This window comes from Neomonachus schauinslandi, chromosome 10 (genome assembly GCF_002201575.2).
Source record: "Neomonachus schauinslandi chromosome 10, ASM220157v2, whole genome shotgun sequence".
NCBI classification, from domain to species: domain Eukaryota; kingdom Metazoa; phylum Chordata; class Mammalia; order Carnivora; family Phocidae; genus Neomonachus; species Neomonachus schauinslandi.
The window spans coordinates 49004997-49031801 of record NC_058412.1 but is presented as its reverse complement, the minus strand read 5'-3'; the positions used below and the strand labels follow the sequence as shown (position 1 = coordinate 49031801).

At 39.1% G+C, this 26805-nt stretch overlaps 1 protein-coding gene across 1 annotated transcript in view; it reads left to right on the top strand.

Moving 5' to 3' along the window:
• ALMS1 (ALMS1 centrosome and basal body associated protein) overlaps positions 1–26805 on the top strand; it is a 213108-nt gene that overhangs the window by 181583 nt on the left and 4720 nt on the right. The window contains exons 19-23 of the mRNA XM_044918883.1: positions 21983–22103; positions 23770–23973; positions 24268–24494; positions 25427–25610; positions 26521–26584. Of these exons, the coding sequence (XP_044774818.1) occupies positions 21983–22103; positions 23770–23973; positions 24268–24494; positions 25427–25610; positions 26521–26584 (800 nt within the window). The remainder of the gene's footprint in view (positions 1–21982; positions 22104–23769; positions 23974–24267; positions 24495–25426; positions 25611–26520; positions 26585–26805) is intronic.

Below are 26805 nucleotides of genomic sequence, written 5' to 3'. Positions count from 1 at the left end.
AGTTGAGCCTTGAAGAGCATGGATGTGAGCAACATAGGTGTGAAATATCTACTTATATGCAGATTTCTTTCGATACAGTGCTATATTGCAAATGTATTCTCTTACGACTTACTTAATAATAACATTTTTTTTTCTCTAGCTTTATTATAAGAATACAGTTCGTAATATATATAACATATATAAAATGTAAGTTAAGCAACTGTTTATGTTATCATAAGGCTTCTCATCAGTAGTAGGCTATTAGTTAATTTAGGTGGAGTCAAAAGTTAGATGTGGATTTACTGCTACCTTCAGGGGTCAGCACCCCTTTTTCCTGTGTTGTTCAAGGATCAGCTGTATAAGAAAACAGCCTCAGTGCATGTGTCTGTATGTTACTGAATTGCCTTAGTTGGGGAGCCTGGGTGGCTCAGTCAGTTGAGCATCCGACTCTTGATTTCGGCTCAGGTTGTGATCTCAGTGTTGTGAGATCAAGCCCCTGCTGGGGTCCACACTCAGCAGAGAGTGCTTGAGATTCTCTCCCTCTGCCCCTCCCCTCCCAAAACAAATAAATAAATCTTTAAAAATATTTTGCCTTAGTTTTTAAAATGAATGAATTAATGAAGTCTTTTTTAGACAACACATAAGTGGATCATGTTTTTTAAAATCCATTTTGCCATCTCTACCGTCTAATTGGAGAGTTCAATCTATTTACATTTAAAATAATTACTGATAGGAAAGGACTTAACTTTGGCAATTTTGCCATTTGTTTATATCTTATATAAATTTTTTCTTTTTCAGTTCCTCTATTCCTGCCTTCCTTTGTATTTAACTGATTTCCTATAATGAACCATTTTGATTACTGTCTCATTTCCTTTCCTTTATATTTATTTTCATAGTGCTTACCTTGGGGATACAATTAACATCTTACATCTATAACACAATATGTAACATGAAATGATACCAGTCTAGCTTAAATAATACACAAAAACTCCCACTTCGATATCTCTCTGCCTCTCACCCTTTTATTTATTTTTTAGGATTTTATTTATTTTTTAAGATTTTATTTTTTATTTTATTTATGTATTTATTATTTATTTACTTGAGAGAGCATGAGCAGGGGGAGGGGCAAAGGGAGAGGGAGAAGCAGGCTCCCCATTGAGCAGGGAGCCCGATGCAGGGCTCAAACCCAGGACTGCAGGCATCATGACCTGAGTCAAAGGCAGATACTTAACTGACTGAGCCACCCAGGCGCCCATGCCTCTCACCCTTTTAATTGTTATAATCACAGATTACATCTTTAGACTTTCTGTGTACCCATTAACATAGATTTATAATTATTTTCTATGCATTCGTCTTTTGTTGGGTTTTTTTAGAGAAAGAGAACGTTTGTGCACTTGAGTCGGGGAGGGGCAGAGAGAGAGAGGGAGAGAATCCCAAACAGACTCCACAGCCAGCCTGGAGCCCGAGATGGGGCTCGATCTCATGACCTGAGCCAAAATCAAGAGTTGGACACTTAACCAACTGAGGCACCCAGGCACCCCTATGCGTTTGTCTTTTAAATCTTATAGGAAAAGAAAGGGGAGTTACAAACCAGAAACATAATACTACTGACTTTTATATTTACCTATGTATTACATTTACCAGTGTTATTTCTTCATATGGCATCATATGGTTTTATTGCTTCACATGGCTTCACGTGTTGCCTCTTGTTTTTTCATTTCAGCCTGAAGGAGTCCCTTTAGCATTTCCTATAGGGCAAGTCTTCCAGTAATGAATTCTTTCAACTTTTGTTTTTTATCTGGGAGTGTCTGAATTTCACCTTCATTCTTGCCAGACACATCTTCACCTATGCCACATACAGATTTCTTTTTTCAGTTCTCGCATCACTTTAAATGTCATCCTACTCCCTGTTGGCCTCCATCATTTCTTTTTTTTTTTTTAAAGATTTTATTTATTTATTTGAGAGAGAGAGAATGAGAGCGAGCACATGAGAGGGGGGAGGGTCAGAGGGCAAAGCAGACTCCCCGCCGAGTAGGGAGCCCGATGCGGGACTCGATCCAGGGACTCCAGGATCATGACCTGAGCCGAAGGCAGTCGCTTAACCAACTGAGCCACCCAGGTGCCCCGGCCTCCATCATTTCTTATGAGAAAGTGGCAGTTAAACTTACTGATGATCCCTTCTAGGTTATGGGTCTCTTCACTCTTACTGCTTCAAGATTCTTTCTTTATCTTTGACTTTTAAGAGTTTGATTTTTTTTTTTTAAGATTTTATCTATTTATTTGACAGAGAGAGACACAGCAAGAGAGGGAACACAAGCAGGGGGAGTAGGAGAGAGAGAAGCAGGCTTCCCGCAGAGCAGGGAGCCCGATGCGGGGCTCAATCCCAGGACCCTGGGATCATGACCTGAGCCGAAGGCAGATGCTTAACGACTGAGCCACCCAGGAGCCCCAAGAGTTTGATTATTATGTGTCTTGATGTGGAGCTTGTCCTACTGGGAGTTCATTGAACTTCTTCAATTTTAGATTCGTGTCTCTTACCAACCATTATTTCTTCAAATATTCTTTCTGACTCTTCCTCTCTCTCTCCTCCTTTTGACACTCCTACCTTCGATATGTTTTGTAAGCTTGATGGTGTTCTATAAGTCTCTTAGACTCTGTTCATTTTTCTTTATTCTGTTTTCATTCTGTCCCTCAGACTGGATATTTTCATTTATTCTACCTTCAACTTCACAGATTCATCTGTCTGTTCAAATATACTGTTGAACTGCTCTGGTGAATTTTTCATTTCAGTTATTTTACTTTTCAGCTTCATAATTTATATTTGTTTCCTTTTTATTTTTCTTTATTGGTAATCTCTATTTGGTGAGACATCATTCTCCTGGTTTATTTGTCCATGGTTTCCTTTAGCTCTTCAAGCATATTTAGGACGATTGATATAATGTCTTTGTATAGTAAAAAAAAAAAAAAAGTCTTTGTAGAGTAAGTCCAATGTCTGTTCTTCCTGATGGGTAGTTTCTGTTCATTTTGTTTTTCTTATAAGTGTCCCATACTTTCTTGTTTGGATGCCTTGTAATTTTTGGTTGAAAACTTGACATTTTGAATATCGTGATGTGATAACTCTGGAAATCAGATTATCCTCCCCACTCCCTAGGGTTTGTTGTTACTGCTTGTTATGGGTTAAAGTTGTTGGTATGTTTAGTGATTTTTCTAAACTATTTTTATACAGACTGTATTTTTGGTCTCTGATGTCTCTGTTTCTTTAGCTCATTAGTCAGCTAGTTGTTTGACAGATTGCCTTAAGTGCCTGGAATCAAGAGAAAGCAAAAAAAGAAAGAAGGAAGGAAAGGGGAAAAAATTTCCCCAGTTTTTTGTAGATTATCTTTGTATTAGGGACTCTAGTGCTTAGATAGGCCATTTACAACTCTGCCTTAGCCAAATTTCCAGCTTGCACTGAACCTACAGATCAGCCAGTTGTGAATCTGTATGGTCTTCTCAGGTCTTTTCTGCCCATGCATTCTGCCCTGTGCATGCACTTTCTAGTTTCCCTGGGGTTCATGGGAGATTTTCAAAACCCCGTTTCCCCAGAATTCCTGCTTTTCTCCCTGGCTTTCAGTGTGCGTAGTGTTTCAACCAACTTTTATTTATTTTATTTATTTGTTTGTTTATTCACTCATTCATTTATTTATGTATTCCTTGCTTCCTTGCTTGCCCTTTGCAGTAATGCCTTTTTCATTTAGTTTTCAGTGTTTTCAAGGAAATTCCATCCTTTAAAATGCCCTAAAAGAATTCCAAGTTTAGTTAAACAAAAATAGGCCCCCTTGTGTGAATCCTTTAGGGAGTACTCAGGCAGGTTCAGAGAAACAGTTCCTTGGGAACAACATACTCTCTGTGCTTCCTTTGGAAGCAAGTACCTACACTGTGAATGCAGGCTACAGTCTTCAGTGCCATGCCTGAGAAAGGTAAGTTAAAAGCCACAAAGCTCTCCTATCTTGTTTAGGTGACCTTGCTCTTGCTCAAGTTTTCACTTAGTTGCCATAAACCTTTGACTATCTTCTAGAATTCTGATGAGGTTGATTTTTTTTTTAAAGATTTTATTTATTTATTTGAGAGAGAGAGAATGAAAGACAGAGAGCATGAGAGGGAGGAGGGTCAGAGGGAGAAGCAGACTCCCCGCCGAGCAGGGAGCCTGACGCGGGACTCGATCCCGGGACTCCAGGATCATGACCTGAGCCGAAGGCAGTCGCTTAACCAACTGAGCCACCCAGGCGCCCTGATGAGGTTGATTTTTTGACAGGTTTTGCCAGGTTTTTTGGTGACAGGTCCCTGGAAATCCTTATTCTACTGATTTTGCTAACATCCCTCCAAGGTGGGGTTTTGTACCCATCCCACAACAGCTCTTCCTGTTTCCTGGGTCTGCACTATAATAGACACTTGAATAAACTCTTATATCTTTTTCCTGGTGGAGGTTATAGAAAAACAGCTAGAAGGTGCAGATTCCCCCAATTCCTATAGCTCCCAAGGGCTTCACATCTTGCCAATGTATACTTGGTCTCTACCTAATCCAGTCTCCATCCTTCTTAATATTGTCCAGTTGTATCTCCTCCAGATGATCTGGTGCTCGTATCTCATATCTCCCTGCAGACAACAATTTCTTCTTAGATTTTGGGCCAAGGTTGACCTGTGACCTCAACTTTCTGATAGCTTCAAGAAAAGTCATGAACTTAAAGTTGTATACACTTCTGGTGGTGGTGGTGGTGGTGGTGGTGGTGGTGGTGGTGATAGTGGGGATGTTATAAGGATGGAGGGCTGCTTTATCTGACTCTTTAGATCCCTAAATGGAAACTATATATATAGTTATATATATCTATATCTATATCTATATATATCTAGTAGATTTAAGTTTGTGGTATTTTTATTAGTAGTACTTTCTAGATGTTCTATAATTGTAGCTTTGGATTTCCTGTTTGACCCAAGAGGAAAGTTTAGAAGATAATTTAAAAAAAAAAATTCTTGAAAGTTGGGTTTATTGTCACTACATATGAACTTATAATTTTAAAGTATTGTGATCAGAGATTGTACTCAGTTCTATTTCTGTTTTAAGGATATTATAGAGATTTTCTTTGTGGCTTAATGTATGAACAAGTACTCCAAGGGTATGATAAGGGAGGTAGAGTCTCCATATAGAGTATGACATTCCAGTTATACCCAGTAATTCACTTTTATTAATTATATTTTTCCCAAATATTGGTTTCCTTGATCTGTTAAGGACTTCAAAGAGTGTACTTAGGGGTGCCTGGCTGGCTCAGTCGGCAGAGCATGCGACTCTTGATCTTGGAGTTGTGAGTTCAAGCCCCACATTGGGTGTAGAGCTTACTTTAAAAAAGCTACAGTTTGTCATGCACAAGAGTTGGCTAGACACACAAGCTTAAAATATTGATGGTAAATAAATGGGAGATGGCAAAGAAGTTTTTTTTTAAAAAAGTATATTTGAAGGTTGATTTATCTTTGTGGCAATTAAAGGCTTATATGTATATTTATTTTTACGTCTGGCACATAAACATTCATGATACTTTTTTATTCACTGTGAATTATACCATAAATCATACAAAGTAAGTTTTATTTTCCATTTTTAATGTTTTGTCTTTGATTCCACTTCAGTGCAATTTTTAAAACTTTACATTTGCACAGTTTCTCTTTGCCTATCCTTCTACTTTTAGCCTTTCTGGTCACTTTGCTCAAGTCTAAGTAGCATCTAGTTAAATTTAACTTTTTTTCCCCAATGAAATTTGAGCATTTTTCTTTTGGGGTAAATTTATTCTACTTAACTGTGAGGTTATAATAAATATGTTTGGTTTAAATTTTAATATCCTTATTATTTTTTCCTGTTCTGATATGTTTATTATGCAAAATTCCATTTCAGACTGAGGCAAGTGAACTTTTTAATGTGGTTAAAAAAAACATGACAAAAAATTTATCATCTTAACCATTTTTAAATGTAAAATTCAGTAGTGTTAAATATATTCACATTGTCATGAAACAGATCTCCAGAACTTTTTCATATTATAATATGGAAAGTCTATACCCATTAAACAGCAACTCCCCCTTTCCCTCTGCCCTGAGCCCCTGGTTTTACTTGATTTTAGATAACTTCATGTAAGTGGAATCATAGAGTATTGTCTTTTAGTAACAGGCTTACTTTACTTAGCATAATGTCTTCAAGATTCATCTATATTGTACCATGTGACAGGATTTTCCTACTTTTTAAGGCTGAATAATATTCCATTGTATGTATATACCACATTTTGTTTATCCATTCATCCCTCGGTGGACATTTTGGTTGCTTCCACCTCTTGGTTATTGTGAATAATGCTGCTGTGAGCATGGTCATGCAAATATGTCTTCAAGACCTTGCTTTCAATTCTTTTTTTTTTTTTTTTAAAGATTTTATTTATTTATTTGAGACAGAATGAGAGAGACAGAGAGCACTTGAGAGGGGGGGAGGGTCAGAGGGAGGAGCAGACTCCCTGCAGAGCAGGGAGCCCGATGTGGGACTCGACCCCAGGACTCCAGGATCATGACCTGAGCCGAAGGCAGTCGCTTAACCAACTGAGCCACCCAGGCGCCCCCTTGCTTTCAATTCTTTAGGACATATATCTACAAGTGGAATGGTTGGATCATATGGTAATTCTATTTTTAATTTTTTGAGGAACCACCATACTTTTTCACAGCAGCTACACCATTTTATAGTCCCACCAAACAGTTCACAAGAGTTTCAGTTTCTCCATATCCTTGCCAACACTTATTTCCTGGTTGATTTTATTGTTGTTGCTGTTGTTGTCATTGTTTGGTAGTAGCCATCCTTGTGGGTATGCAGTGGTATTTCATTGTTTTTGATTTGCATTTCTGATGATTAATAATGTTGGATGTCTTTTCATATGCTTGTTGGCCATTTGTACATCATTGTTGGAGAAATGTCTATTCAAGTCCTTTGCCTATTCTTGAATCAGGTTACTTTTTTTGATTATTGAGTTGTAGTTCTTTGTATATTCTGGATATTAACCCCTTATCAGATATATAATTTATAAGTTTTTCCTCCCTTTTTACTTTATTGATTGTGTCCTTTGATGTATTTAATATTAATGTAGTCCCTGTAGTCTGTTTTTACTTTTGTTGCCTGTAATTTTGGCTGACATATCCAAGAAATCATTACCAAGTCCAGTGCCATGAAACTTTTCCCGTATGTGTTCTTCTAAGAGTTTTACGGTTTTAGATCTTATATTTAGGGCTTCAGTCCATTTTGAGTTAATTTTTCTAGATGGTGTAAAGTAAGGTTCAACTTCATTCTTTGCAAATGGATATCTAGTTTTCCCCACACCATTTGTTGAAGAGAAATTTCCCTTTTGAGTAGTCTTGGTATTAAGAGTCAAAGATCCTTTGACGATAGATCATTTGACCATACACATGAGGATTTCTTTCTAGGCTGTTCTAGTCCATTGAAGTATTTGTCTGTTTTTATGCCAGTACTGTTATATTGCTGTACCATACTGTACTGTAATATGTTTTGAAATCAAGACGTGTGAGTCCTTAAGCTTTGTTCTTCTTTTTCAAAATTGTTTCGGTTATTTAGGGTATTTTATCATTTTTAATGATTTCCTACTGTTTCCAGTCTTCTTTTGTTCATTGCTGTATGATTTTCTTTGAGTTGAATTGTTTTTCTTTTTTTTTTTTCATTAGTTTCAGAGGTAAAATTTAGTATTCATCAGTTGCATATAACACCCAGTGCTCATTACATCAAGTGCCCTCCTTAATGCCCATCACCAAGTAATCCCTTCCCCCCCCATCCACCTCCCCTCCATCAACCCTCAGTTTCCTAGAGTTCAATGTCTGTTGAATTGTTTTTCTGATAACTTGGCAGCCATGTAATCTCATTAAATACTATGCTTAAACCACTTTCTCATCACCCTCAGATATAAAACAGTATCTATTGACTCCACCATATGAAAACTTAAGAAACTGGTTGTACTTGTCCTATTTCTTCCCACCCACTAACACACACACATACTTCCCCCCCCCAACCTAACAGTATTTTGTGAATTTTGTCTTAGTTCATTATTGTAATATTACTACTATGTTGACTAGCTTTATTTTCAAGAATTATAACATATTATTTCCATATCATAAGCAAAATCACCATTTTATATTAGTTAAGTTTTAAAATACCAGGGCCTTTTCATATAACTATTTATGAGTCTGTTAGTTTGAATAATTCTGTTTGGCTAGATTTTTATTTATTTATTTATTTAAGATTTTATTAATTTATTTGACAGAGAGAGACACAGTGAGAGAGGGAACACAAGCAGGGGGAATGGGAGAAGGAGAAGCAGGCTTCCAGCAGAGCAGGGAGCCCAATGCGGGGCTCGATAGCAGGACCCTGGGATCATGACCTGAGCTGAAGGCAGACGCTTAACAACTGAGCCACCCAGGCGCCCCCATTTGACTAGATTTTTAAACAGTTTTTCAGGAGTGTGCATCTCTTCAATTCTTACACCTTGAGACTATCTTTCTCTTATCTTTATGTAAGAGCAACAACTTGGTTGGATATAAAACTTTTGGATAATAATCCTTAATTCAAAATTCTGTCAATTTTACTCCCCTTTTCTGGGCACAAGCATTTAATGTTTCTATATCAGAGGCAACCCTGATGTATTTTTCCCTGTGGTGTCCTGGATTTTCATTCCTGGATTCTTGTCATATTTTTTAATGTGTATTTTTCCCTGTGGTGTCCTGGATTTTCATTCCTGGATTCTTGTCATATTTTTTAATGTAAGTTATTTTCCCATAGTATGTCTCAGTATTGGTCAATCTCTATTAATTTTTTAAATAAAATTCACATCCTATGCAATTTACTCTTTCAAATATATAGTTCATTGCTTTTTAGTATATTCCTTGAAGGCTGTACAACAACCATCACCACTAAGTCCAGAGTATATTTGTCACACCAAAAAGAAACCCTATGTCCATTAACAATCATTTGTCAGCCCCTCCTACCTCTCCCCACTCTGCAGCCATTAATCTACTTTCTGTCTCTGGATTTGCCTTTTCAGTACATTTCATATAAATGAATCATGCGATATATGGCCTTTTGTATCTGGCTTCTTTCACTAAATATTTTCAAGGTTCATCCATTTTGTTGCATGAATCAATACTCATTGCTTCTTACAAGTGAATAATATTCCGTATACATATACAACATTTTGTTTATTCATGAGTTGATGGACATTTAGATTGTTTCTGATTTTTTACCATTATGAAAAATGCTGCTATAAGCATTAATATACAAGTTTTTTTAAGATTTTATTTATTTATTTGAGAGAGAGAGAGAAAGCAGAAGCAGGAGGAGGGGCAGAGGGTGAAGCAGGCTCCCTGCTCAGGGAGCCCGATGCGATGCAGGACTCAATCCCAGGACCCTGGGATCATGACCTGAGCCGAGGGCAGATGCCTAACCAGTTGAGCCACCCAGGCGCCCTAATATGCAACTATTGTGTGGACATATTTTTTCAATGTTCTTAGGTATATACCCAGTAATAGAATTGTTGGACCATATGGTAGCTCCCTGTTTAACCTTTTGAGTGGCTGCACCATTTTACATTCCCACCAGGATCATATTCCAATCCAATTTCTCTATATCCTTGTCAACATTTGTTATTGTCTATCCTTTGATTATAACCATCCTAATGACTATGAAATGGTATCTCATTGTGGTTTTAATTTGCATTTCTCTAATGACTATTGATTTTTGAACATCTTTTCTTATTGGCCACTTGTATATCTTTATATCTTCTTTAGAGAAATGTCTATTCAGATCTTTAAAAGGATTATTTGGGTTTTAAAATTGGGTTGTCATTTTATTACTGAGTTATATTTCTTTATATATTCTTTTTTTTTTTAGTTTTTACTTAAATTCCAGTTAACATACAGTGTAATATTAGTTTCAGGTATACAATATAGTGATTCAGCACTTCCATACATCACCCAGTGCTCATCAAAGCAAGTGCCCTGTTTCATCCCCATCACCTATTTCACCCATCCCCCCCTCCCTGCCCACCTCCCCTCTGGTAGCCATCAGTTTGTTCTCTATAGTTTCTATAGAGTCTGTTTCTTGGTTTACCTCTCTTTTTCTTTTCCCTTTGCTCGTTTTGTTTCTTAAATTCCACATGTGAATTGAGATCATATGGTATTTGTCTTTCTCTGACTGACTTATTTCATTTAGCATAATACTCTCTAGCTCCATCCATGTCATTGCAAATGGCAAGATTTCATTATTTTTCATGGTTAAATAATATTCTGTTATATATATGTGTGTGTGTATACACACGCATGCACACACACACACCACATGTTTATCCATTCTTCAGTCAGTGGACACTTGGGCTGTTTCCATATTTTGGCTCTTGTTAATAATGCTGCTATAAACATCAAGGTGCATATATCCTTTTGAATTAGTATTTTTCTGTTTTGGGGGGGTAAATAGTGCAATTACTGGATCTTAGGGTAGTTCTTTTTTAACTTTTTGAGGAGCCTTCATACTGTTTTCCACAGTGGCTGCATCAGTTTGCATCCCCACCAAGAGTGCAGGAGGGTTCCCCTTTCTCTGCATCTTCACCACCTATTATTTCTTGTGTTGTTTTTAGCCATTCTGATAGGTGTGGGGTGATCTCTCATTGTAGTTTTGATTTGCATTTCCCTAATGATCAGTGATGTTGCAAATGGCAACATGTGTCTTTTCATGTGTCTGTTGGCTGTCCATAAGTTTTCTTTGGAAATATGTCTATTCATGTTTCTGCTTTGCATTTTAAGAGACTTTTTCAATTTGTAATCTACCCCCACTGGCTAAGTTTTCTTTATTTTTTTATAAAACGTCTGTTTTCTATTACAGTGGTATACTACTCTTTTGTCTTCAGTTTTTTTTCTTTAGTGACTGCCCTTGGTTCTCCGACACAGAGGAGATACTAATTAATTTTTTGACGAATTGTGTTAATTTTGTCAACTGTGTTTTAATCTTCCATTATCTTAGTTTATCTTGGATCTATTTCATTAGGTCCATATTCTTTTTTAATTTTCTCTAGAGTGAGAGTACAAACTATTTATTGGCTGAAATGGGTAAACCTTCGTGCAAAATAAATTTTCTTTTTTTTTCCCTTTCTGCTTTAATGCTATAAAATATTTACATATATTTTTGTCTTTTGTTTTCAGATTACTTGTCTCTGAACAATTCTGTGGAAACCATTTATTTACCCACAACTAACGTGGTTGAATTCTCTATACTGTTTTATCACCTGTTTGCAAGATACTGCTTTGAATTCTCTTCCCAGGACATGAACTGGAAGGCTAATTGTGTATTTCTTATATTTCTTTTTCCCCTCAGAGTTTGGGAAAGGCAGGAAGATAGTAGATAATTCTAGGACTCTGCCTAGCTACAGTAGGTGACATTTTTCTTTGCCATTGTTACAAAAGTCAGAAGCTGTGGCCACCTTACCAAGTGTGGAAATAAGGAAACTATCTAATTCTGTGGGACATGTCCTTGGAGTTTTGTTATTGTACTATTTTAGGGTCAGCTGGTAACTGCTTTCATGGCATTGTCATGTAGGCAATGATATAGCTAGGGCCTTATTTTTTTCTAGCAAATGTTAGTAATGCAACTAAGATATTTAGACTGAAGCAATTATTTCCGAGATCTTTTTCTGACTTCTTGGCCAAAAGAGGGTACATAGTAAATCATTCTGGCTATGGCAGAAGGTGCTATTTTTTTTTCACTAAGAACATGTCTCCAGTTAGGATATTTTTCTTTCTTCTGAGCCACTTATTGCCTCAGTCCTTCTCTGAGATATCAGTGCAGTATTTTGAATTTAATTGACTCTTCTCTTACCCTTCTGCATGATCCTTTGTGTTGGAAGAGCTTTGTGATGACTCCTTAAATTTGGTCTGTTTTTTTCCCCAGTGTTTCTGGAATTTTGTGGTTTGAGTTGAGTCTTTTCCCTAGATTCTGAATATTCTTTTCACTTTTTGTTCATATCTTTCAGTTATGGAAAAGAGGTTCATTAAGCCTATCTGTGTGCTGTCATATTTTCTAAAATCCATTCATCTATTTTCTCAGTGTTTCTCTGTCTCTCTTATATTCAGTTTCTTCCTTTTCTATAGGCTCCTTCCTCTCAACTAGAACCATGCTTATGTCTTTCCTCATCACAGAGTGTGGAGGACTTGCCTGTCAGGATAGTTTCTGTTGATGTTCCTACCACTTTACATCCTTCTCTTTATCACCCTATATTTTGTCAAAAATGTTCTTTTTTGTCAAAAATATTTCTTTTGAGCATAAAGGTAAAAAGCTTACTAAATATAAAGAGTTCAAAGACCTTGGAAATCACCCATAATTCTCATCATCCTGAAATAGTCATGATTAACATTTTCACCAGTGAGCTTCCAGGTGTATATTTTATGATTCACACACCTGCTGCTGATCTTGGATATATTTCATTAGGTCCATGTTCTAATCTAGCTAAATACCATGTTTCCAGCAGATGGGCAAATGCACAACACATAACTACCAAACAAAGGGGCCTCCATGAGAGAATAAAATGCGAGCTTTAGTAATATTTAGTAAGTGTTTACCAGTGATTCTTAGATGTTTATAAAACAAGCTGATTTCATATCAGTCGTTATAATCACACTCCTATATGGAAAGAAACAACAATCAAAAGCAGTATCTTGGAACCTGAAAGATAAGTGTCATTATATGTTAAGAGATAAAAAGCAAGATGTAAACCATATATGTCATATATACATCTGTGTATATTGACTGGAACAAATATTAACAAATTATCTTAAAATTATGGGTTTATAATTTTTTTCCTTTATAATGTTGTGTCTTTTGATTTTTTTTTTACAAGAAGCATGTGTTTTCTAATAAGATACCATTAAAGTTGTTTTTGTTTGACATTAATAAAAAAGTGAGATAAGCCAGACTGATCAAACACAATGTTAATTATAAGCTGGAAAGGGAGATTCTCAAGCTTTTCATGGTGTTCTGGTTTCTGCCTAAAATACCTATTTGTATCTCCAATATAGTCATAATAAATCCTTCTAGAAGTAGAGTGAAAGAGTAAGAGTAGAAAAGTATTATACACAGTTTCTATGCCAAGATAAAGCAAAAAAAAAAAAAAATTTTAACTTCAGGTGCTGAGGGTTGAGTTAAATGTACTCCTAGGTTCATGGCCTCTCTTTAAAATTTTATCCCCACATTGCATCCTCATTCCTACTTTTCCATAGGCAATTGGTCTTGTTATGTAAAAATCTTTTGGCTTACAAGAGTTCTTACAAAATGTGTATTCTGTATGTGTGCCTGTGTTTTCAATTTATATAAAAGGTACATCCGTTTTTTTCTTATTTTCAGTAGGCATTGTGTTTTTAACATCTATCTCCATCGCTAGACATATATATAGAATCAGGTTTCTGATCATCATATAGTACTCCACTGAGTGCATCTACCAGTTCACCAGTGTACTTTCCCTGTAGTAGGCACCCAGGTTGCTGTCAGCTCCCATCACCACAAACAATGGGAGTGCACACCCTTGTCCATACCCCTCATTGGATCTGTGTGAAACTGTCTTTGCCATATATACCCAGAAGTGCAATTCTTGGATCATAAGCTATATAAATTTCCTACATTCGTACCAAATTGCTTTCCAGTCTGTATCCTAACTGCAGTGCATGGAAATTCCTATATTTCCACTTTCTGCCAATAATTTCTAGTTTGGCCAGAAGATTAGAAATACAAATTTCTATACCAAGGGTTGGTTGGTTGTAGAGAGAGAGTGTGCACATGCATGCAAGCGGGGGAGGTGGGGTGCAGATGGAGAGGGAGAGAGAATCTTAAGCAGGCTCCATGCCCAGTGCGGAGCCCCATGTGGGGCTTGTCTCACGACCCTGAGATGACCTGAGCCTAAATCAAGAATCGGACACTTAATCCACTGTGCCACCTAGGTACCCCCCCTTTTTTTTCATTTTTAGTTAAATGTTATTTGTCTTGAGAATCTATCTATCCTATCCCCACTGTAATGTCAAAAGGAGGGAAGAGTCTTTTAGAGACTTCCAAAATTACTGCTGTGCTTTCAACCAGAATGCATTCATTTTCCGTTCTTCCAGCTGCACTTACAATATAGAATGTGATAAGTACAAGAGTAAGCTACTTTAATTGATTTTTTCAGATTTTAACATGTAGCAGATAAAAGATATGAAAGATTTTTCTAGCAATATTAATAAGATTGATTTAAAATATCTACCTAAAACTTCATTCCAAAAACACAGCATCCACACTTGTTCCAAATGCCCATGGAATATTTACAAAAATAATTGTACTTAGGCAAAATGTTGACAAAACCCCAAAGTAGAAGATTTATAACTAAGCTTATATTTTCTAACCACAATGCAATAAAGTTGGAATTTAACAACTATATATTTTTTTTCATTAGGTAGATAAAATTTTTAAAATCCTCATTCTAAACTTTTGGGTTATAGAAGGACCAAAAATTGAAAATACACTTTTTTTTCTTTCATTAAAGACAGTAAAGGCACATACCCAAAACTTACGGGATGTGACTAAATCTATATTTGGAGAGAAATGTATAGCCTTAAATAAATGGCATATTTGAACAAGTTCAGTAAGGTAATAATTGAAATAAGTCTTCCAGTCTGAAGATTAACAAAAGAAATTTTCTGAGGACCTATTATGCAGGCACAATGCCTTTTTAATGTTCTGAGGAGGATTTTTCATAGTTCTCATCTACCAGACTTGCAGAAAAAAATACCCAGTTCTGATTCTTTAAAGGTGAATAACAGTTACCACCTGAGCTTCTGTAAGCTTTAATCTATATCAAGTTTTTGATATAAAAATGTTTGATAGAATCAGGTTTCTGATCAATAAATCTATATCAAAATCTATATCAAAGGAATACTGTCCATATAATCTTTATCAAAATTTTGTGTTTTGGGAATTAAATCTATATCAAAATTTTATTGAAACTACAGTTGACATGTGATCTGCATATATCTAAAAACTCTTCACAAGAAAAGACTGTCCTTTGGTGCCATAGACTATAGTTCTTATTTTGACACTGTCTTATCAATGTGTATCTCTGGTCCTAAATTTCAGTGGTTATAAATGAACCAGCATAAACCCATTCCTCTGAAAGAAAAGCATCTCCCAGCGGGCATCTGAGTGGCAGAAGGTGGTAATAACACATTTCCTATATGAAGAATAGCTATATAGGGTCATGTAAGAAAACGTGGCCTTTCTCCTTTATTGGATATATTTTCCTAAGCTCAATTTCTACCTAAAAAAGTAATTTTTTAATTGAAAAGCTTTTGGGGGGTGGGGTCTATTTGAAGGTATCTCTGATCAATAAATGTGGGAATTGAATCTCACCTAGATTTTAATTAAACTGAAAAGTACTGAAAAAGCCCGATATATCTCTGAGATGGTAGGAGTTTATTTTCTTTCTTTTCGCATTGTGGAATAAGCCATCAGCAGGTGAGTTTGCACTCATAATAATAGAAATTAAAACAGAAGCAGGCAGCCAGCCAGCCAGCATCTGTCTTCTTCCAAGACTGTGCAACAGAAAACTTGAAACCATGATGGCTGATCATGTCAGTTGATTCGTAGTCACTTAAATCTTTTCGTGTAAGCCTCATTGCAGAGGACTGAGTGAGCTGATTCACACCCAGGCCCTAAGGGATGATGAGATCGTCTGAGGAGATGCCTGGGACTCTCCCATGGACTAAGGAGAGTAACTGTTTTGGTTTACCAACAGCATCCATAAATGAATTCAGCAAAACTGATGTGCTGTCTCTTGGGGGGTCATCAGCACAGATTGTCAGACACAGTGAGGCCTGTGCGTTACGAAGATTGTTGTGACTCTATGGCTGTCATCATGGCCTTCATCACAGTGTGGGTAGTGCTACATCATCCCGACAACATCCAGTACCCACGTTTTTGTTGGGATTGTTCACGCTTTATTATATGAAAATGACACTGTTAGTCCCCTTCCATTGTTCTTATATCAGTTAACAGGAGATAGAGGACCACAGAACATCAGCCTTGTTCTCCAAATAAGGCTTCATAATCTACATTATTTTGGTTTGCATAATAAATAAATACATTTTTACAGCTTTTTTGAGATTTTTCACATACCATAAAATTCACCTAAAGTGTACAGTTTAGTGGGTTTTAGTATTATTCACAGACTTGTGCAACCATCACCCCAATCTAATTGTAAAACATTTTCCACACCTGCTAAGAACACCCTGTATGCACTAGCAAAGTCATTCCGCACTTCTCCCAGCCTCTCACCCCTGCCCCAGCCCCTGGCTGTGGTTACTAATCTACTTTCTGTTTCAATAGATTTGCTTCTTCTGGACATTTCGTATACATGGAATCCTATGATATGTGATCTTTTGTGACTGGCTTCTTTCACTTAATGTCTTCAAGGTTCATCTACTTTATAGCAGTGTATTCATTCCTTTTTATTGCCAAATTATATTCCATTACATAGTTTATTTATCCACTCAGCAGTAAACGGACATTTGGATTTCTCCTACTTTTTGGCTATTATTAACAAGGCTGCTGGGAACATTCATTACAAGTTTTGTGTGGATGTATGTTCTCATTTCTTTGGGCATATGCCTGGGAGTGGATATATGCTGGAGCATATGGTAACTCTACATTTAACCATTTGAGGAACTGCTGCACTGTTACCCAAAGTACTGTCACCATTTTGCATTCACCAGCAGTCTGTGAGGGCTCCAGCTTCTGCACATCCTTGAAAACACTTGTCTTTGTCTGTCCTTTGGTTTTTTTCACCGTCCTAGAGGTCTAACTAAATATATTTTATTGTGAGATTATTTATTTTTAGACTATTCTCTATTTTTAAATGTTTGACTTTTTATAGGCAGGAATTAATCCGAAAGATTTGAACTAGAAACAGAAACACACACCAAGGCTCCTCCTTGACTCAGATGTAAACATGTGTATTTCACACCCAGTGGTGCATACCATGACTGGTTGTACCCTTGGGATGTTCAGGAGACTCGGGCTTGGAAGGGACCATCATTTCTGCTGCATCTGCACCACGAGGCACTCGAGCCTCTGCTTGCAGAGAGCTCCACCACTCCCTCAGTGTGCATGGGCAGCTCATTCAGGTGTCTAAGACTCCATTATCGAAGGTCTTACCTTCTAGAGATCCAAAATCTGCAATTATTGCACTCCTGGCTGTGTTCCCAGCTCTGCTTCCAAAAGGCACAGGAAATAGGTCCAGTGTTCTTCCTGGGCTCCCGCTTTCTTCCCAGAGGTGTTTCCTCTCAGGTCTTCACTCTGAACAATTTTTCGCAGATCATGCTTTCTACTCCCATTTCCTAGAAATTGGCAGCTTTCCTGGGTCTCTTAAGTTTGCTGATATCTTATTTTTAAACATGTCTCTTTGAACTAAGCATGTTGTGCTTCAGATGATGAGAACATGTTGACAGAGCAGATATATCACCTTCCTTTCTGTGGCTAGAACATTTCTTTGGCCTAACATATATTTTACTTTTGTTGAGCTCAGCAGAGCCATGAAACCTCTATAGCTACACTCTTTTCTGTATGTTTTTGTTTTATTTTCACTTCTTAAACTGGAATTCAATTACATGGTACAAAATTTTAAATGTATAAAAGAGTATTTGCTTTTTTTTTTTTAAATGTTTTATTTATTTATTTGAGAGAGAGAGAGTGAGAGAGAGAGAGCCCAAGAGGAGGTAGGGTCAGAGGGAGAAGCAGACTCCCCGCTGAGCAGGGAGCCCGATGTGGGACTCGATCCCGGGACTCCGGGATCATGACCTGAGCCGAAGGCAGTTGCTTAACCAACTGAGCCACCCAGGCACCCTATAAAAGAGTATTTGATAGTGTCCTCCCCACTTCTGCGCCCCAGGCACGTAGCTGTCCATTCTAGAGCTACTCAGTGTTACTAGTTCCTGCACGTCTTCACAGATTTTTTTTTCTTTTTTTTTAAAGATTTTATTTATTTGACAGAGAAGGAGTGAGAAAGCACAGCAGGGGGAGTGGGAGAGAGAGAAGCAGGCTTCCCGCGGAGCAGGGAGCCCGATGCGGGGCTCGATCCCAGGACCCTGGGACTATGACCTGAGCCGAAGGCAGACGCTAAACGACTGAGCCACCCAGGCGCCCCTTCACAGAGATTTTTAAAACAGCTTTATTGAAGTATAATTTGTATACCATAGAATTCATACTTTTTTTTTTTTAAGAGAGGGCAGGGGGTAGGTTCAGAGGGAGATGGAGAGAGAGAATCTTAAGCAGACTCCACGCCCAGCGCAGAGCCTGACATGGGGATCCATCCCAGGACTCTGAGAATATGACCTGAGCCGAAATCAAGAGTCAGACGCTTAACTGACTGAGCCACCCAGGCACCTCTTAAGCCCATTTTTTAAATTACCTACGTGGAATATCTCAGTATTTATTCAGATCTTTAATTTCTCCCACCAGTGTTTTGTAGTTTTCAGTGTGCAAGCCTTGCACTTCTGTTGTTAAATTTATTCCTAATTATTTCATTCTTTTTGATGCTGTTATGAATAGAATTGTTGCCTTAATTTTATTTTCAGATTGTTTACTGCTAGAATATAGAAATACAATTGATTTTTTGGGGGGCACCTGGGTGGCTCAGTCGGTTAAGCGTCTGACTCTTGCCTTCGGCTCAGGTCATGATCTCAGGGCCTGGGTCAGTCAGGCTCCATGCTCAGCAGGGAGTCTGCTTCTCCCTCTACCCCTACCTCCTGCTCTGGCACGCACTCTCTCCTCTCTCTCGCTCACAAATAAATAAAATCTTAAAAAAAAAATACAATTGATATTTTTTCATCTTCTTGATTTTATATCCGCAATCTGGCTAAATTTACTAGTTCTAATACTTCTTTATGGATTCCTTAGTATAGTCTATGGACAGGATCATGTCATTCGCAAATAAAAACAGTTGTACTTCTTCCTTTCCAACCTGGGTTCTTTTCTTGCACAGGTATTTTATCCATAAAAAAGCAAATACATGCATATGTTTTCTTTTTCTCACAAACCTGGCAGCTTTGCTTTTTTTTTTTTTTTTAAGACTTTATTTATTTGACAGAGAGAGACACAGCGAGAGAGGGAACACAAGCAGGGGGAGTGGGGGAGGGAGAAGCAGGCTTCCCGCTGAGCAGGGAGCCCGATGTGGGGCTCGATCCCAGGACCCTGGGATCATGACCTGAGCCGAAGGCAGACGCTTAACGACTGAGCCACCCAGGCGCCCCAGCTTTGCTTTTTATACTTAACAATCTAGCCTGAAAGTTAGTCCCTTTCAGTACCTAACATGCTTTCTCCTCTTACAGCTGCAGAGAAGGTATAAGGATATTGCCAGTCAGGACTATCTTCCTCACCACCCTTTCTATCCTCATACATTTTGGGTTTTTTAACATCACAGTAGTCTCTTCGTTTTATGTTAGTTTTTTGCAGTTTATAACCTAAATTATTTGTTCTTTCTAACACTTCTGTACTTTCAGAAATGCAAGTGCTCCCTTACTGAGCTGGGGAAACTGACACAGAGAGTGCTCTCAAGTAGAGACAGCTAGTAAAGGGAGGATGTCTTCAGACTCCAGACACAGCTTTTTCTATTGTATCAAAGTTGTTGCCATTCCTCCTGCCCAGCGTGTAGGGCTTTACAATTACCCCGCGTTTGATTTGGCATCATTCCTGTTTATTATTTTGGATCTTGACAGTCATTTAGGCCCTCCCAGATATGCATCATACAAGAAATCACCTGCTCCCCCTATCTCCAAGACATATATATAAAATGTTAAGAAGGAATAGCCAGAGCTAACCAAGTAACTGGACACGATAGGTACTTAGTAAATACTTGCTGTTGAATCAAGGAAAACATTCATTAAAAGCCTCTCTGTGTTAATAATAACCTTTGGGGCCTGGGTGGCTCAGTCGGTTAAGCGTCTGCCTTCAGCTCAGGTCATGATCCCAGGGTCCTGGGATCGAGCCCCACATCGGGCTCCCTGCTCGCGGGGAGCCTGCTTCTCCCTCTCTGCTGCTCCCCCTGCTTGTGCTCTGTCCCTCTCTCTCTCAAATAAATAATAAAATCGTAAAAAAAAAAAAAGTCGTTCAACCAGTTCTGGTTCTACCAATTTATTTTATCATTTAACCCACATAACTCCATCTTGCCCTCAAAGATGTCACGACAAGTTTTGTCATTTTATTGAAATCTAATTGTACTCGACTCCACATTCTTTTGGCTTACCAGTTAGTGACCATATCTACTAGAAAAAAAAACAGGCTAACCTGGCAGGGCTCATTCTGCCTGCTTTCCTGAGCACTAGCTGAAATGTGCTCATCTTTTCTTTGACCTCCAAATGCTTGCAAATTATTAGATTGGTGATCCATTCTAGAATTTTACATGTCATCATTGTTAAATCCACCAGTTTGCAATGCTTATCTTTTTGAAAACATTTCTTTTCTTTTTTTTTTTTTTTAAGATTTTATTTATTTGACAGAGAGAGACACAGTGAGAGAGGGAACACAAGCAGGGGGAGTGGGAGAGGGAGAAGCAGACTTCCCATGGAGCAGGGAGCCCGATGGAGGGCTCGATCCCAGGACCCTGGGATCATGACCCGAGCTGAAGGCAGATGCTTAACGACTGAGCCACCCAGGCGCCCCATGAAAATTAAAACATTTCTTGTCCCCAGATATCTAACATCGGTCCTCTGTTTCAAGTGTCTAAAAGAAACTGTTTCAATTTCCTAAGGGCCCTGGAATATAGTTTATTAGTTCAGGGAGCAGACATTCTCCGTTTCCTTTCCTAACCTGGCCTTCAGTTCACCTTTACCAAACTTGCTTAAGTAGACAAGTACCTGGCATTTATGAAAAATATAAATGCCCAGGCCCCTCCCCTAGAGACGCTACCTCATTGTTCTGGGTTAGGACCCATTCCCCCAGGAGATTGTTGTGATGAACAAGTTTAAGAAACACTGTTTTAGGGGCGCCTGGGTGGCTCAGTCGTTAAGCGTCTGCCTTTGGCTCAGGTCAGGATCCCAGGGTCCTGGGATGGAGCCCCACATCGGGCTCCCTGCTCAGCGGGAAGCCTGCTTCTCCCTCTCCCACTCCCCCTGCTTGTGTTCCCTCTCTCGCTGTGTCTCTCTCTGTCAAATAAATAAATAAAATCTTAAAAAAAAAAAACACTGTTTTATACATTTTGGTCATCTTTTTGTCATTCACTAACATTCTACCATCAACTTCAATCCATGAGGTTGCCCTTCTTTGCTCTAGTTGCTCTGAACATAATTATAAAGGCCTTTTTGGGTTCTTTAATAATTTTTGCAATACTCCAGTCATTTGGGACTTTTCATGGGGCCTTTTAGCTCTTTGTATTTACCCGTGTATAAGTATCTGAGTCTGATCTTACTGGAGAGCACCCTCTGCAGCTCCCCACCCTCTTTAGTCATTCCTAGCCCTCTTTATCTCTCATCAAAATTTTAGAATTTCATTCTGAAGACCCACCAGCCTAATCTTTGGCTAACACCTGCTTCAGAGTTTTTTCAAGTGATGTGAACATACCCAGTCTTGATGTCTTCCCTTCTTTTTCTTTTTCTTTTTTTGAGTTTTCAGAGTCATTGTTTGTTTGTTTTTATTATGTTCAGTTAGCCAACATGTCTTCCCTTCTTAAAACAGCTCAGGCCCTTATCCAACCACAGCAGCTTTCCCCTCCCTGTTATAAACGGTGTGGGAGCATGTTACCATTGTCACAAGCTTTCTGGCAACTTGATCTCAACAACTGGAATCAAATGAGAAAGGGCTTTTGGTGGCTTGTATGTTTTTTTATCCTGTAGATGACTGTGCCATTGACTGCAGGTAATAACAGGGTCTCTTTTGGTTTTCCAGGTGGCAAACCATGTGATTTCTTCTGATTCTGTTTCATCTTCTACCAGTAGTTTCTGTAGCTCAAGCTCTACCCTTGGCAACAAGCAAAATGTACAAATGTTAAACAAGAGCATACAAGCAGGTAAGTTACCTGAATTTAAACATTTCCATTGAAATACAAGTAGATCTTTAACATATGTTAAGATACTCAACTTCACAATAAAATGAAGATTAAAACTATACTCAAATGCCATTTTTCACCTATCAGACTGGCAGAAATCTAGGTCTGGTAATAAGTTTGTGGGCACAAGTGTAAAGAAGTAGGTGCTGTCATACATTCAGGTTGGAAATACAATCCCTAAGATAAGCAATTTGGCAGTTTCAATCAAAATTACTTTGACCTGGCACTTTTGGAATTTAGCCTATAGATATGTTGTGCATATGTGCAAAATGACAAGTGTACAGAATTAATCATTGAAGTAGTGTTTATTATAGCCAAAATTAATTTTAATTTTATTATGTTATGTTAGTCACCATACAGTACATCATTAGTTTTTGATGTAGTGTTCCATGATTCATTGTTTGCGTATAACACCCAGTGCTCCATGCAATACATGCCCTCCTTAATACCCGACACCGGGCTACCCCATCCCCCCCCCACAAAACGTTCTGTTTGTTTCTAGGAGTCCATAGTCTCTCATGGTTCGTCTTCCCCTCCAGTTTCCTTCCTTTCATTTTTACCTTCCTTCTCCTAATGTCCTCCGTGCTATTCCTTATGTTCCACAAATAAGTGAAACCATATGATAATTGACTTTCTCTGCTTGACTTATTTCACTTAGCATAATCTCCTCCAGCCGTATCCATATCCATGTTGATGTAAAAGTTGGATATTCATCCTTTCTAATGGCTGAGTAATATTCCATTGTACTATAACTAAAATTTAAATCAACTTAGATACCCATCAATAGCCAAATGCTTAAATAAATTATTGTACATCCATATAATGAAACATAGGGTGAGGAAAATCTCTCTACTAATATGACAAGATCTCCAACATTGATAATTAAAAAGAAAAAGCAAAATACTTTGAAAATAAAGGAAGATAGTTGCTTGAATGTGTGCAAAAAATTCTGGGGTTACAAACTGAATGGAGAACAGGAGTGTGAAGGAGGCTTTTCACTTACATTTTTCTCTATCTTTTGATTTTATATAACAAAAATAAATGTCGCCCTTGATTTTTCCCCCCTCAAGTCTTGTCTTTGTATCTGTCAACCTCTTCCTTACCTGGTTGACTGACAGGACTATAAGCATTAACTATCTTTCTCATTTGGGATCAGAACTGAAATCCTGGGGCCCCTGGGTGGGTCAGTCAGTTAAGCATCTGCCCTCAGCTCAGGTCATGATCCCAGGGTCCTGGGGTCGAGTCCGCAGGGAGCCTGCTTCTCCGTCTCCCACTCCCCCTACTTATTCTCTCTCTGTGTCAAATAAATAAATAAAATCTTTAAAAAAAAAAAATTGAAATCTTTTACCCATTGAATCCATTTTAGTTGTTTTTTTCCCTTTAATATCTAAATTGACTTAGAAATAAAAACCTTCTTTCTTTCTTCTTCCCTCCCTCTCTCTCTCCCTCACCGCCTCTGTCTCTCTCTCTCACACCCCTCCACACCACACAGAGGAGGCAGTAGCCTGCATTTTCGAAGGCTTACAGTTTTCATTTACTGAACTGAATACACATGCTAACTAAGTCTCAAGGCTACTCCCAGGATATCTGTGCTACTCCCAGGATATCTGTGGATCTTTTTCCTCAGGTAACTTGGAGATTGTGAACGGTGTCAGAAAACACACTCGAGATGTTGGGATGACTTTCCCAACTCCAAGTTCTAGCGAGGCTAGAATAGAAGAGGACAGTGATGTGACTTCTTGGTCAGAAGAAAAAATAGAAGAGAAAAGACTTCTCGCCAGCTATCTTGGGGATAAAAAGTTAAGGAAGAACAGGCACAGTTGCTGTGAAGGTCAGTTTCTAATTCCAGTTTTATAGCCAAAGAACTAATGAATTTCAAGTCTGTTGCAATGCTAAGATTCTTTATTTCTAAATGACTCTATGTTGACCCCATTTCCCCGAGCACTACCTTGGCACATTTTCAAAGTATCTAGCACTGTAATTACAGTCATGCCTGCAGTTTAGCAAACTCCGGGGCATCCTGGTGGCCTCTGACAGCTGAGTCCCCTGAGAGCCTATATTACACACATGTCTTTGATGAGAAGAATGAAAAATCTTTTTTCTTTATTAAAAATATTTCCCATAGGGGTTTCATGGTTTGTTCCCGTGGAAAATGTAAAGTCTGGTCCTAAGGAAAACCTGCCCAAGCATCATGGCCCTGGTATCTGCTGGTTTGCACCAATAACCAACACCAAACCGTGGAGGGAACCGCTGCGGGAACAGAACCGGCAGGGACAGCACGAGGACAACCGCGGGTCACTAGCAAGCCCAGGGAGAGGCCCACTGAAGCCGTTTGTGAGAGCAACCCTACAGGTGCGGTGACACTGAGTTAATTTTAGCCGTGTGTTGAAGAGGGTCAAGAGGGGAAATACAAAGAAGTTAAGACTGTTGGGCGCCTGGGTGGCTCAGTTGGTTGGGCGACTGCCTTCGGCTCAGGTCATGATCCTAGAGTCCCTGGATTGAGTCCCGCATCGGGCTCCCTGCTCGGCAGGGAGTCTGCTTCTCCCTCTGACCCTCCCCCCTCTCATGTGCTCTCTCTCTCTCATTCTCTCTCTCTCAAATAGATAAATAAAATCTTTAAAAAAAAAAAAAGTTAAGACTGTTACTTGGCCTTCCGAAGAACAGTCCTGTCACCCTCATTTCGAGCCCTTCCGCAGTTCATCTGTTCCCACTCTCATCGTTACTCAAAGGCTGCCTCACTGTTAACCCTTGTAAATCGGGCATTGCCCTCTGTACCTGGGACAAGGCAAGAGAAGGGCGGATGTTGTGATGCTGCTCACTGGGGTCGTGGATATCTGCACGTGGAGTGCTCCGGAGGTCTGATGCTTGTGTCAGCCGTATGTGTGTTCCTCCATTTACATAGCTCCTGTTCCTGCATAGCACAAAGTCCCTTCTTTATATGTACCTTGGGAGCTGAAAGAAATGTCATTTAATAATGTATTTGTTTGAAGGGAAATTTAAAATAGCACAATAGGCTGAGCTCTCGCCCATCGATATTTGGGCGAGTTGTAATTGCCACAGTCTTAGTTCTTGGCTTACTCCAGAGGCATTCTTTGATCCCTCTGATTTTCCTCCTGGAGCTCTCCCCCACAGAGAGTTGTTAGATTATTCTTCAACTCTAGATATTTTCTGCACTTTAGAAACAGGCTCTTCAAACCACTGTGGGGCTGATGCTATTTTCTAAGCCCTTGGAGAACAGGCTGCATCATTAACGTGAGGTCGGGGGGGCCTTTTTTCCCCTTCAGGAATCCCTTCAGTTTCACAGACCTGACTTCATCTCCCGCTCTGGGGAGCGAATAAAGCGTCTGAAGCTAATAGTCCAGGAGAGGAAGCTGCAGAACATTTTGCAGAGTGAGCGGGAGGCCCTGTTCAACACTGCGGGAGAGCAGCAGGGCTCCCGGGACCCCACGCGCCCGCTCCTGAAGAGAGGTACTCTCTGCCTCTTCACTTGCCTCTCACGGCTGCAGAGGGCAAGGGCTGCTTCCCAACCGGGGGGCACTGCTCAGCGCCATCCCAGTCACAGGGACAGAAAGGGCCTGCTTGCTTGCTGAGACTCCACTCTCCCTGGGCAGCAGACCTGCCCCTTGTGGCTCTCGGTGCTCTCGTGATCCACGTAAGCCCAAGTTCTCCTGACCTGTCACTGCATCTTAGAAACCAGAGTGTGCGGTGAGACTGGTGTATTTATAAGGCAGCTGTGGGTCTGTGAGCAAGTTCCAGGATTGCCTGCCTCATGGGCTGGTGGTGGTTGTGGTGAGGGTGATGATGATGGTAATGGTAATGATAATAATAATAATAATAATATGTAATCCTTACATGTTTGGCCCAGGCACGGTTCTTGTTCAATGCTTATAACACCTCTCTGAGGGAGATGCTATTTAATATCCCTAATTTTACAGATGAGAAAACAGAAACAACGAGAGCTTAAGTCCCTTGCCCAAGATTATACACCTGATAAGCTGGGATTTAAACCCTGATGGGCTCGCTTTAGATTCTCTGCTCCTAACAAATCTGCTAGGTGTAAGATCTCCGTAAAACAATATGTGAACGCTGTGAAAACGACCAAGTGCTACCCACTGCTTTCATCACAGCCTTACTATAAACCGGCCAGTGTTTCTGTTCACACTGGCTAGTCTGTGCCGCAGTGTGTTGTGTCTTCAGCAGCCTGCTGTCACAGTCCCCATAGTCTAACCCTGGCCTTGGCCTTGGCCATTGCTCACCACCCAGTACTGTCAGCTCAAGGTAGGGACACCAAGTCCTAGCAGCTCCTCCTCACAGCTCTTGAGCAACACACCCTTCCCTGTTAAGACACTATCCACTGAACACCCCTTCTTATGCTTAGGCTTCCTGGATGCCCGGAAGAACAGGCCTGTTGGGAAGAAGGAAATGATTCAGAGGTCTAAACGGTAAGGACAAAAGAATAAGAGTAATTATAAAAGTATAAATAAGGCCACCAAGTGATCAGGAGCTCTGGCTTGCCCCTAGAATAAAGACGTTATGCTCAAGTTAAAATGTTACGAGAAAATTAGTTGTGAAAGAAGTTTCTTACTTATAGCACTAAAAAAGGAAAGACAAATAGATAGCAGATTGTGGTATGGATGAGTCAGATAAAAACATACAAAGAATT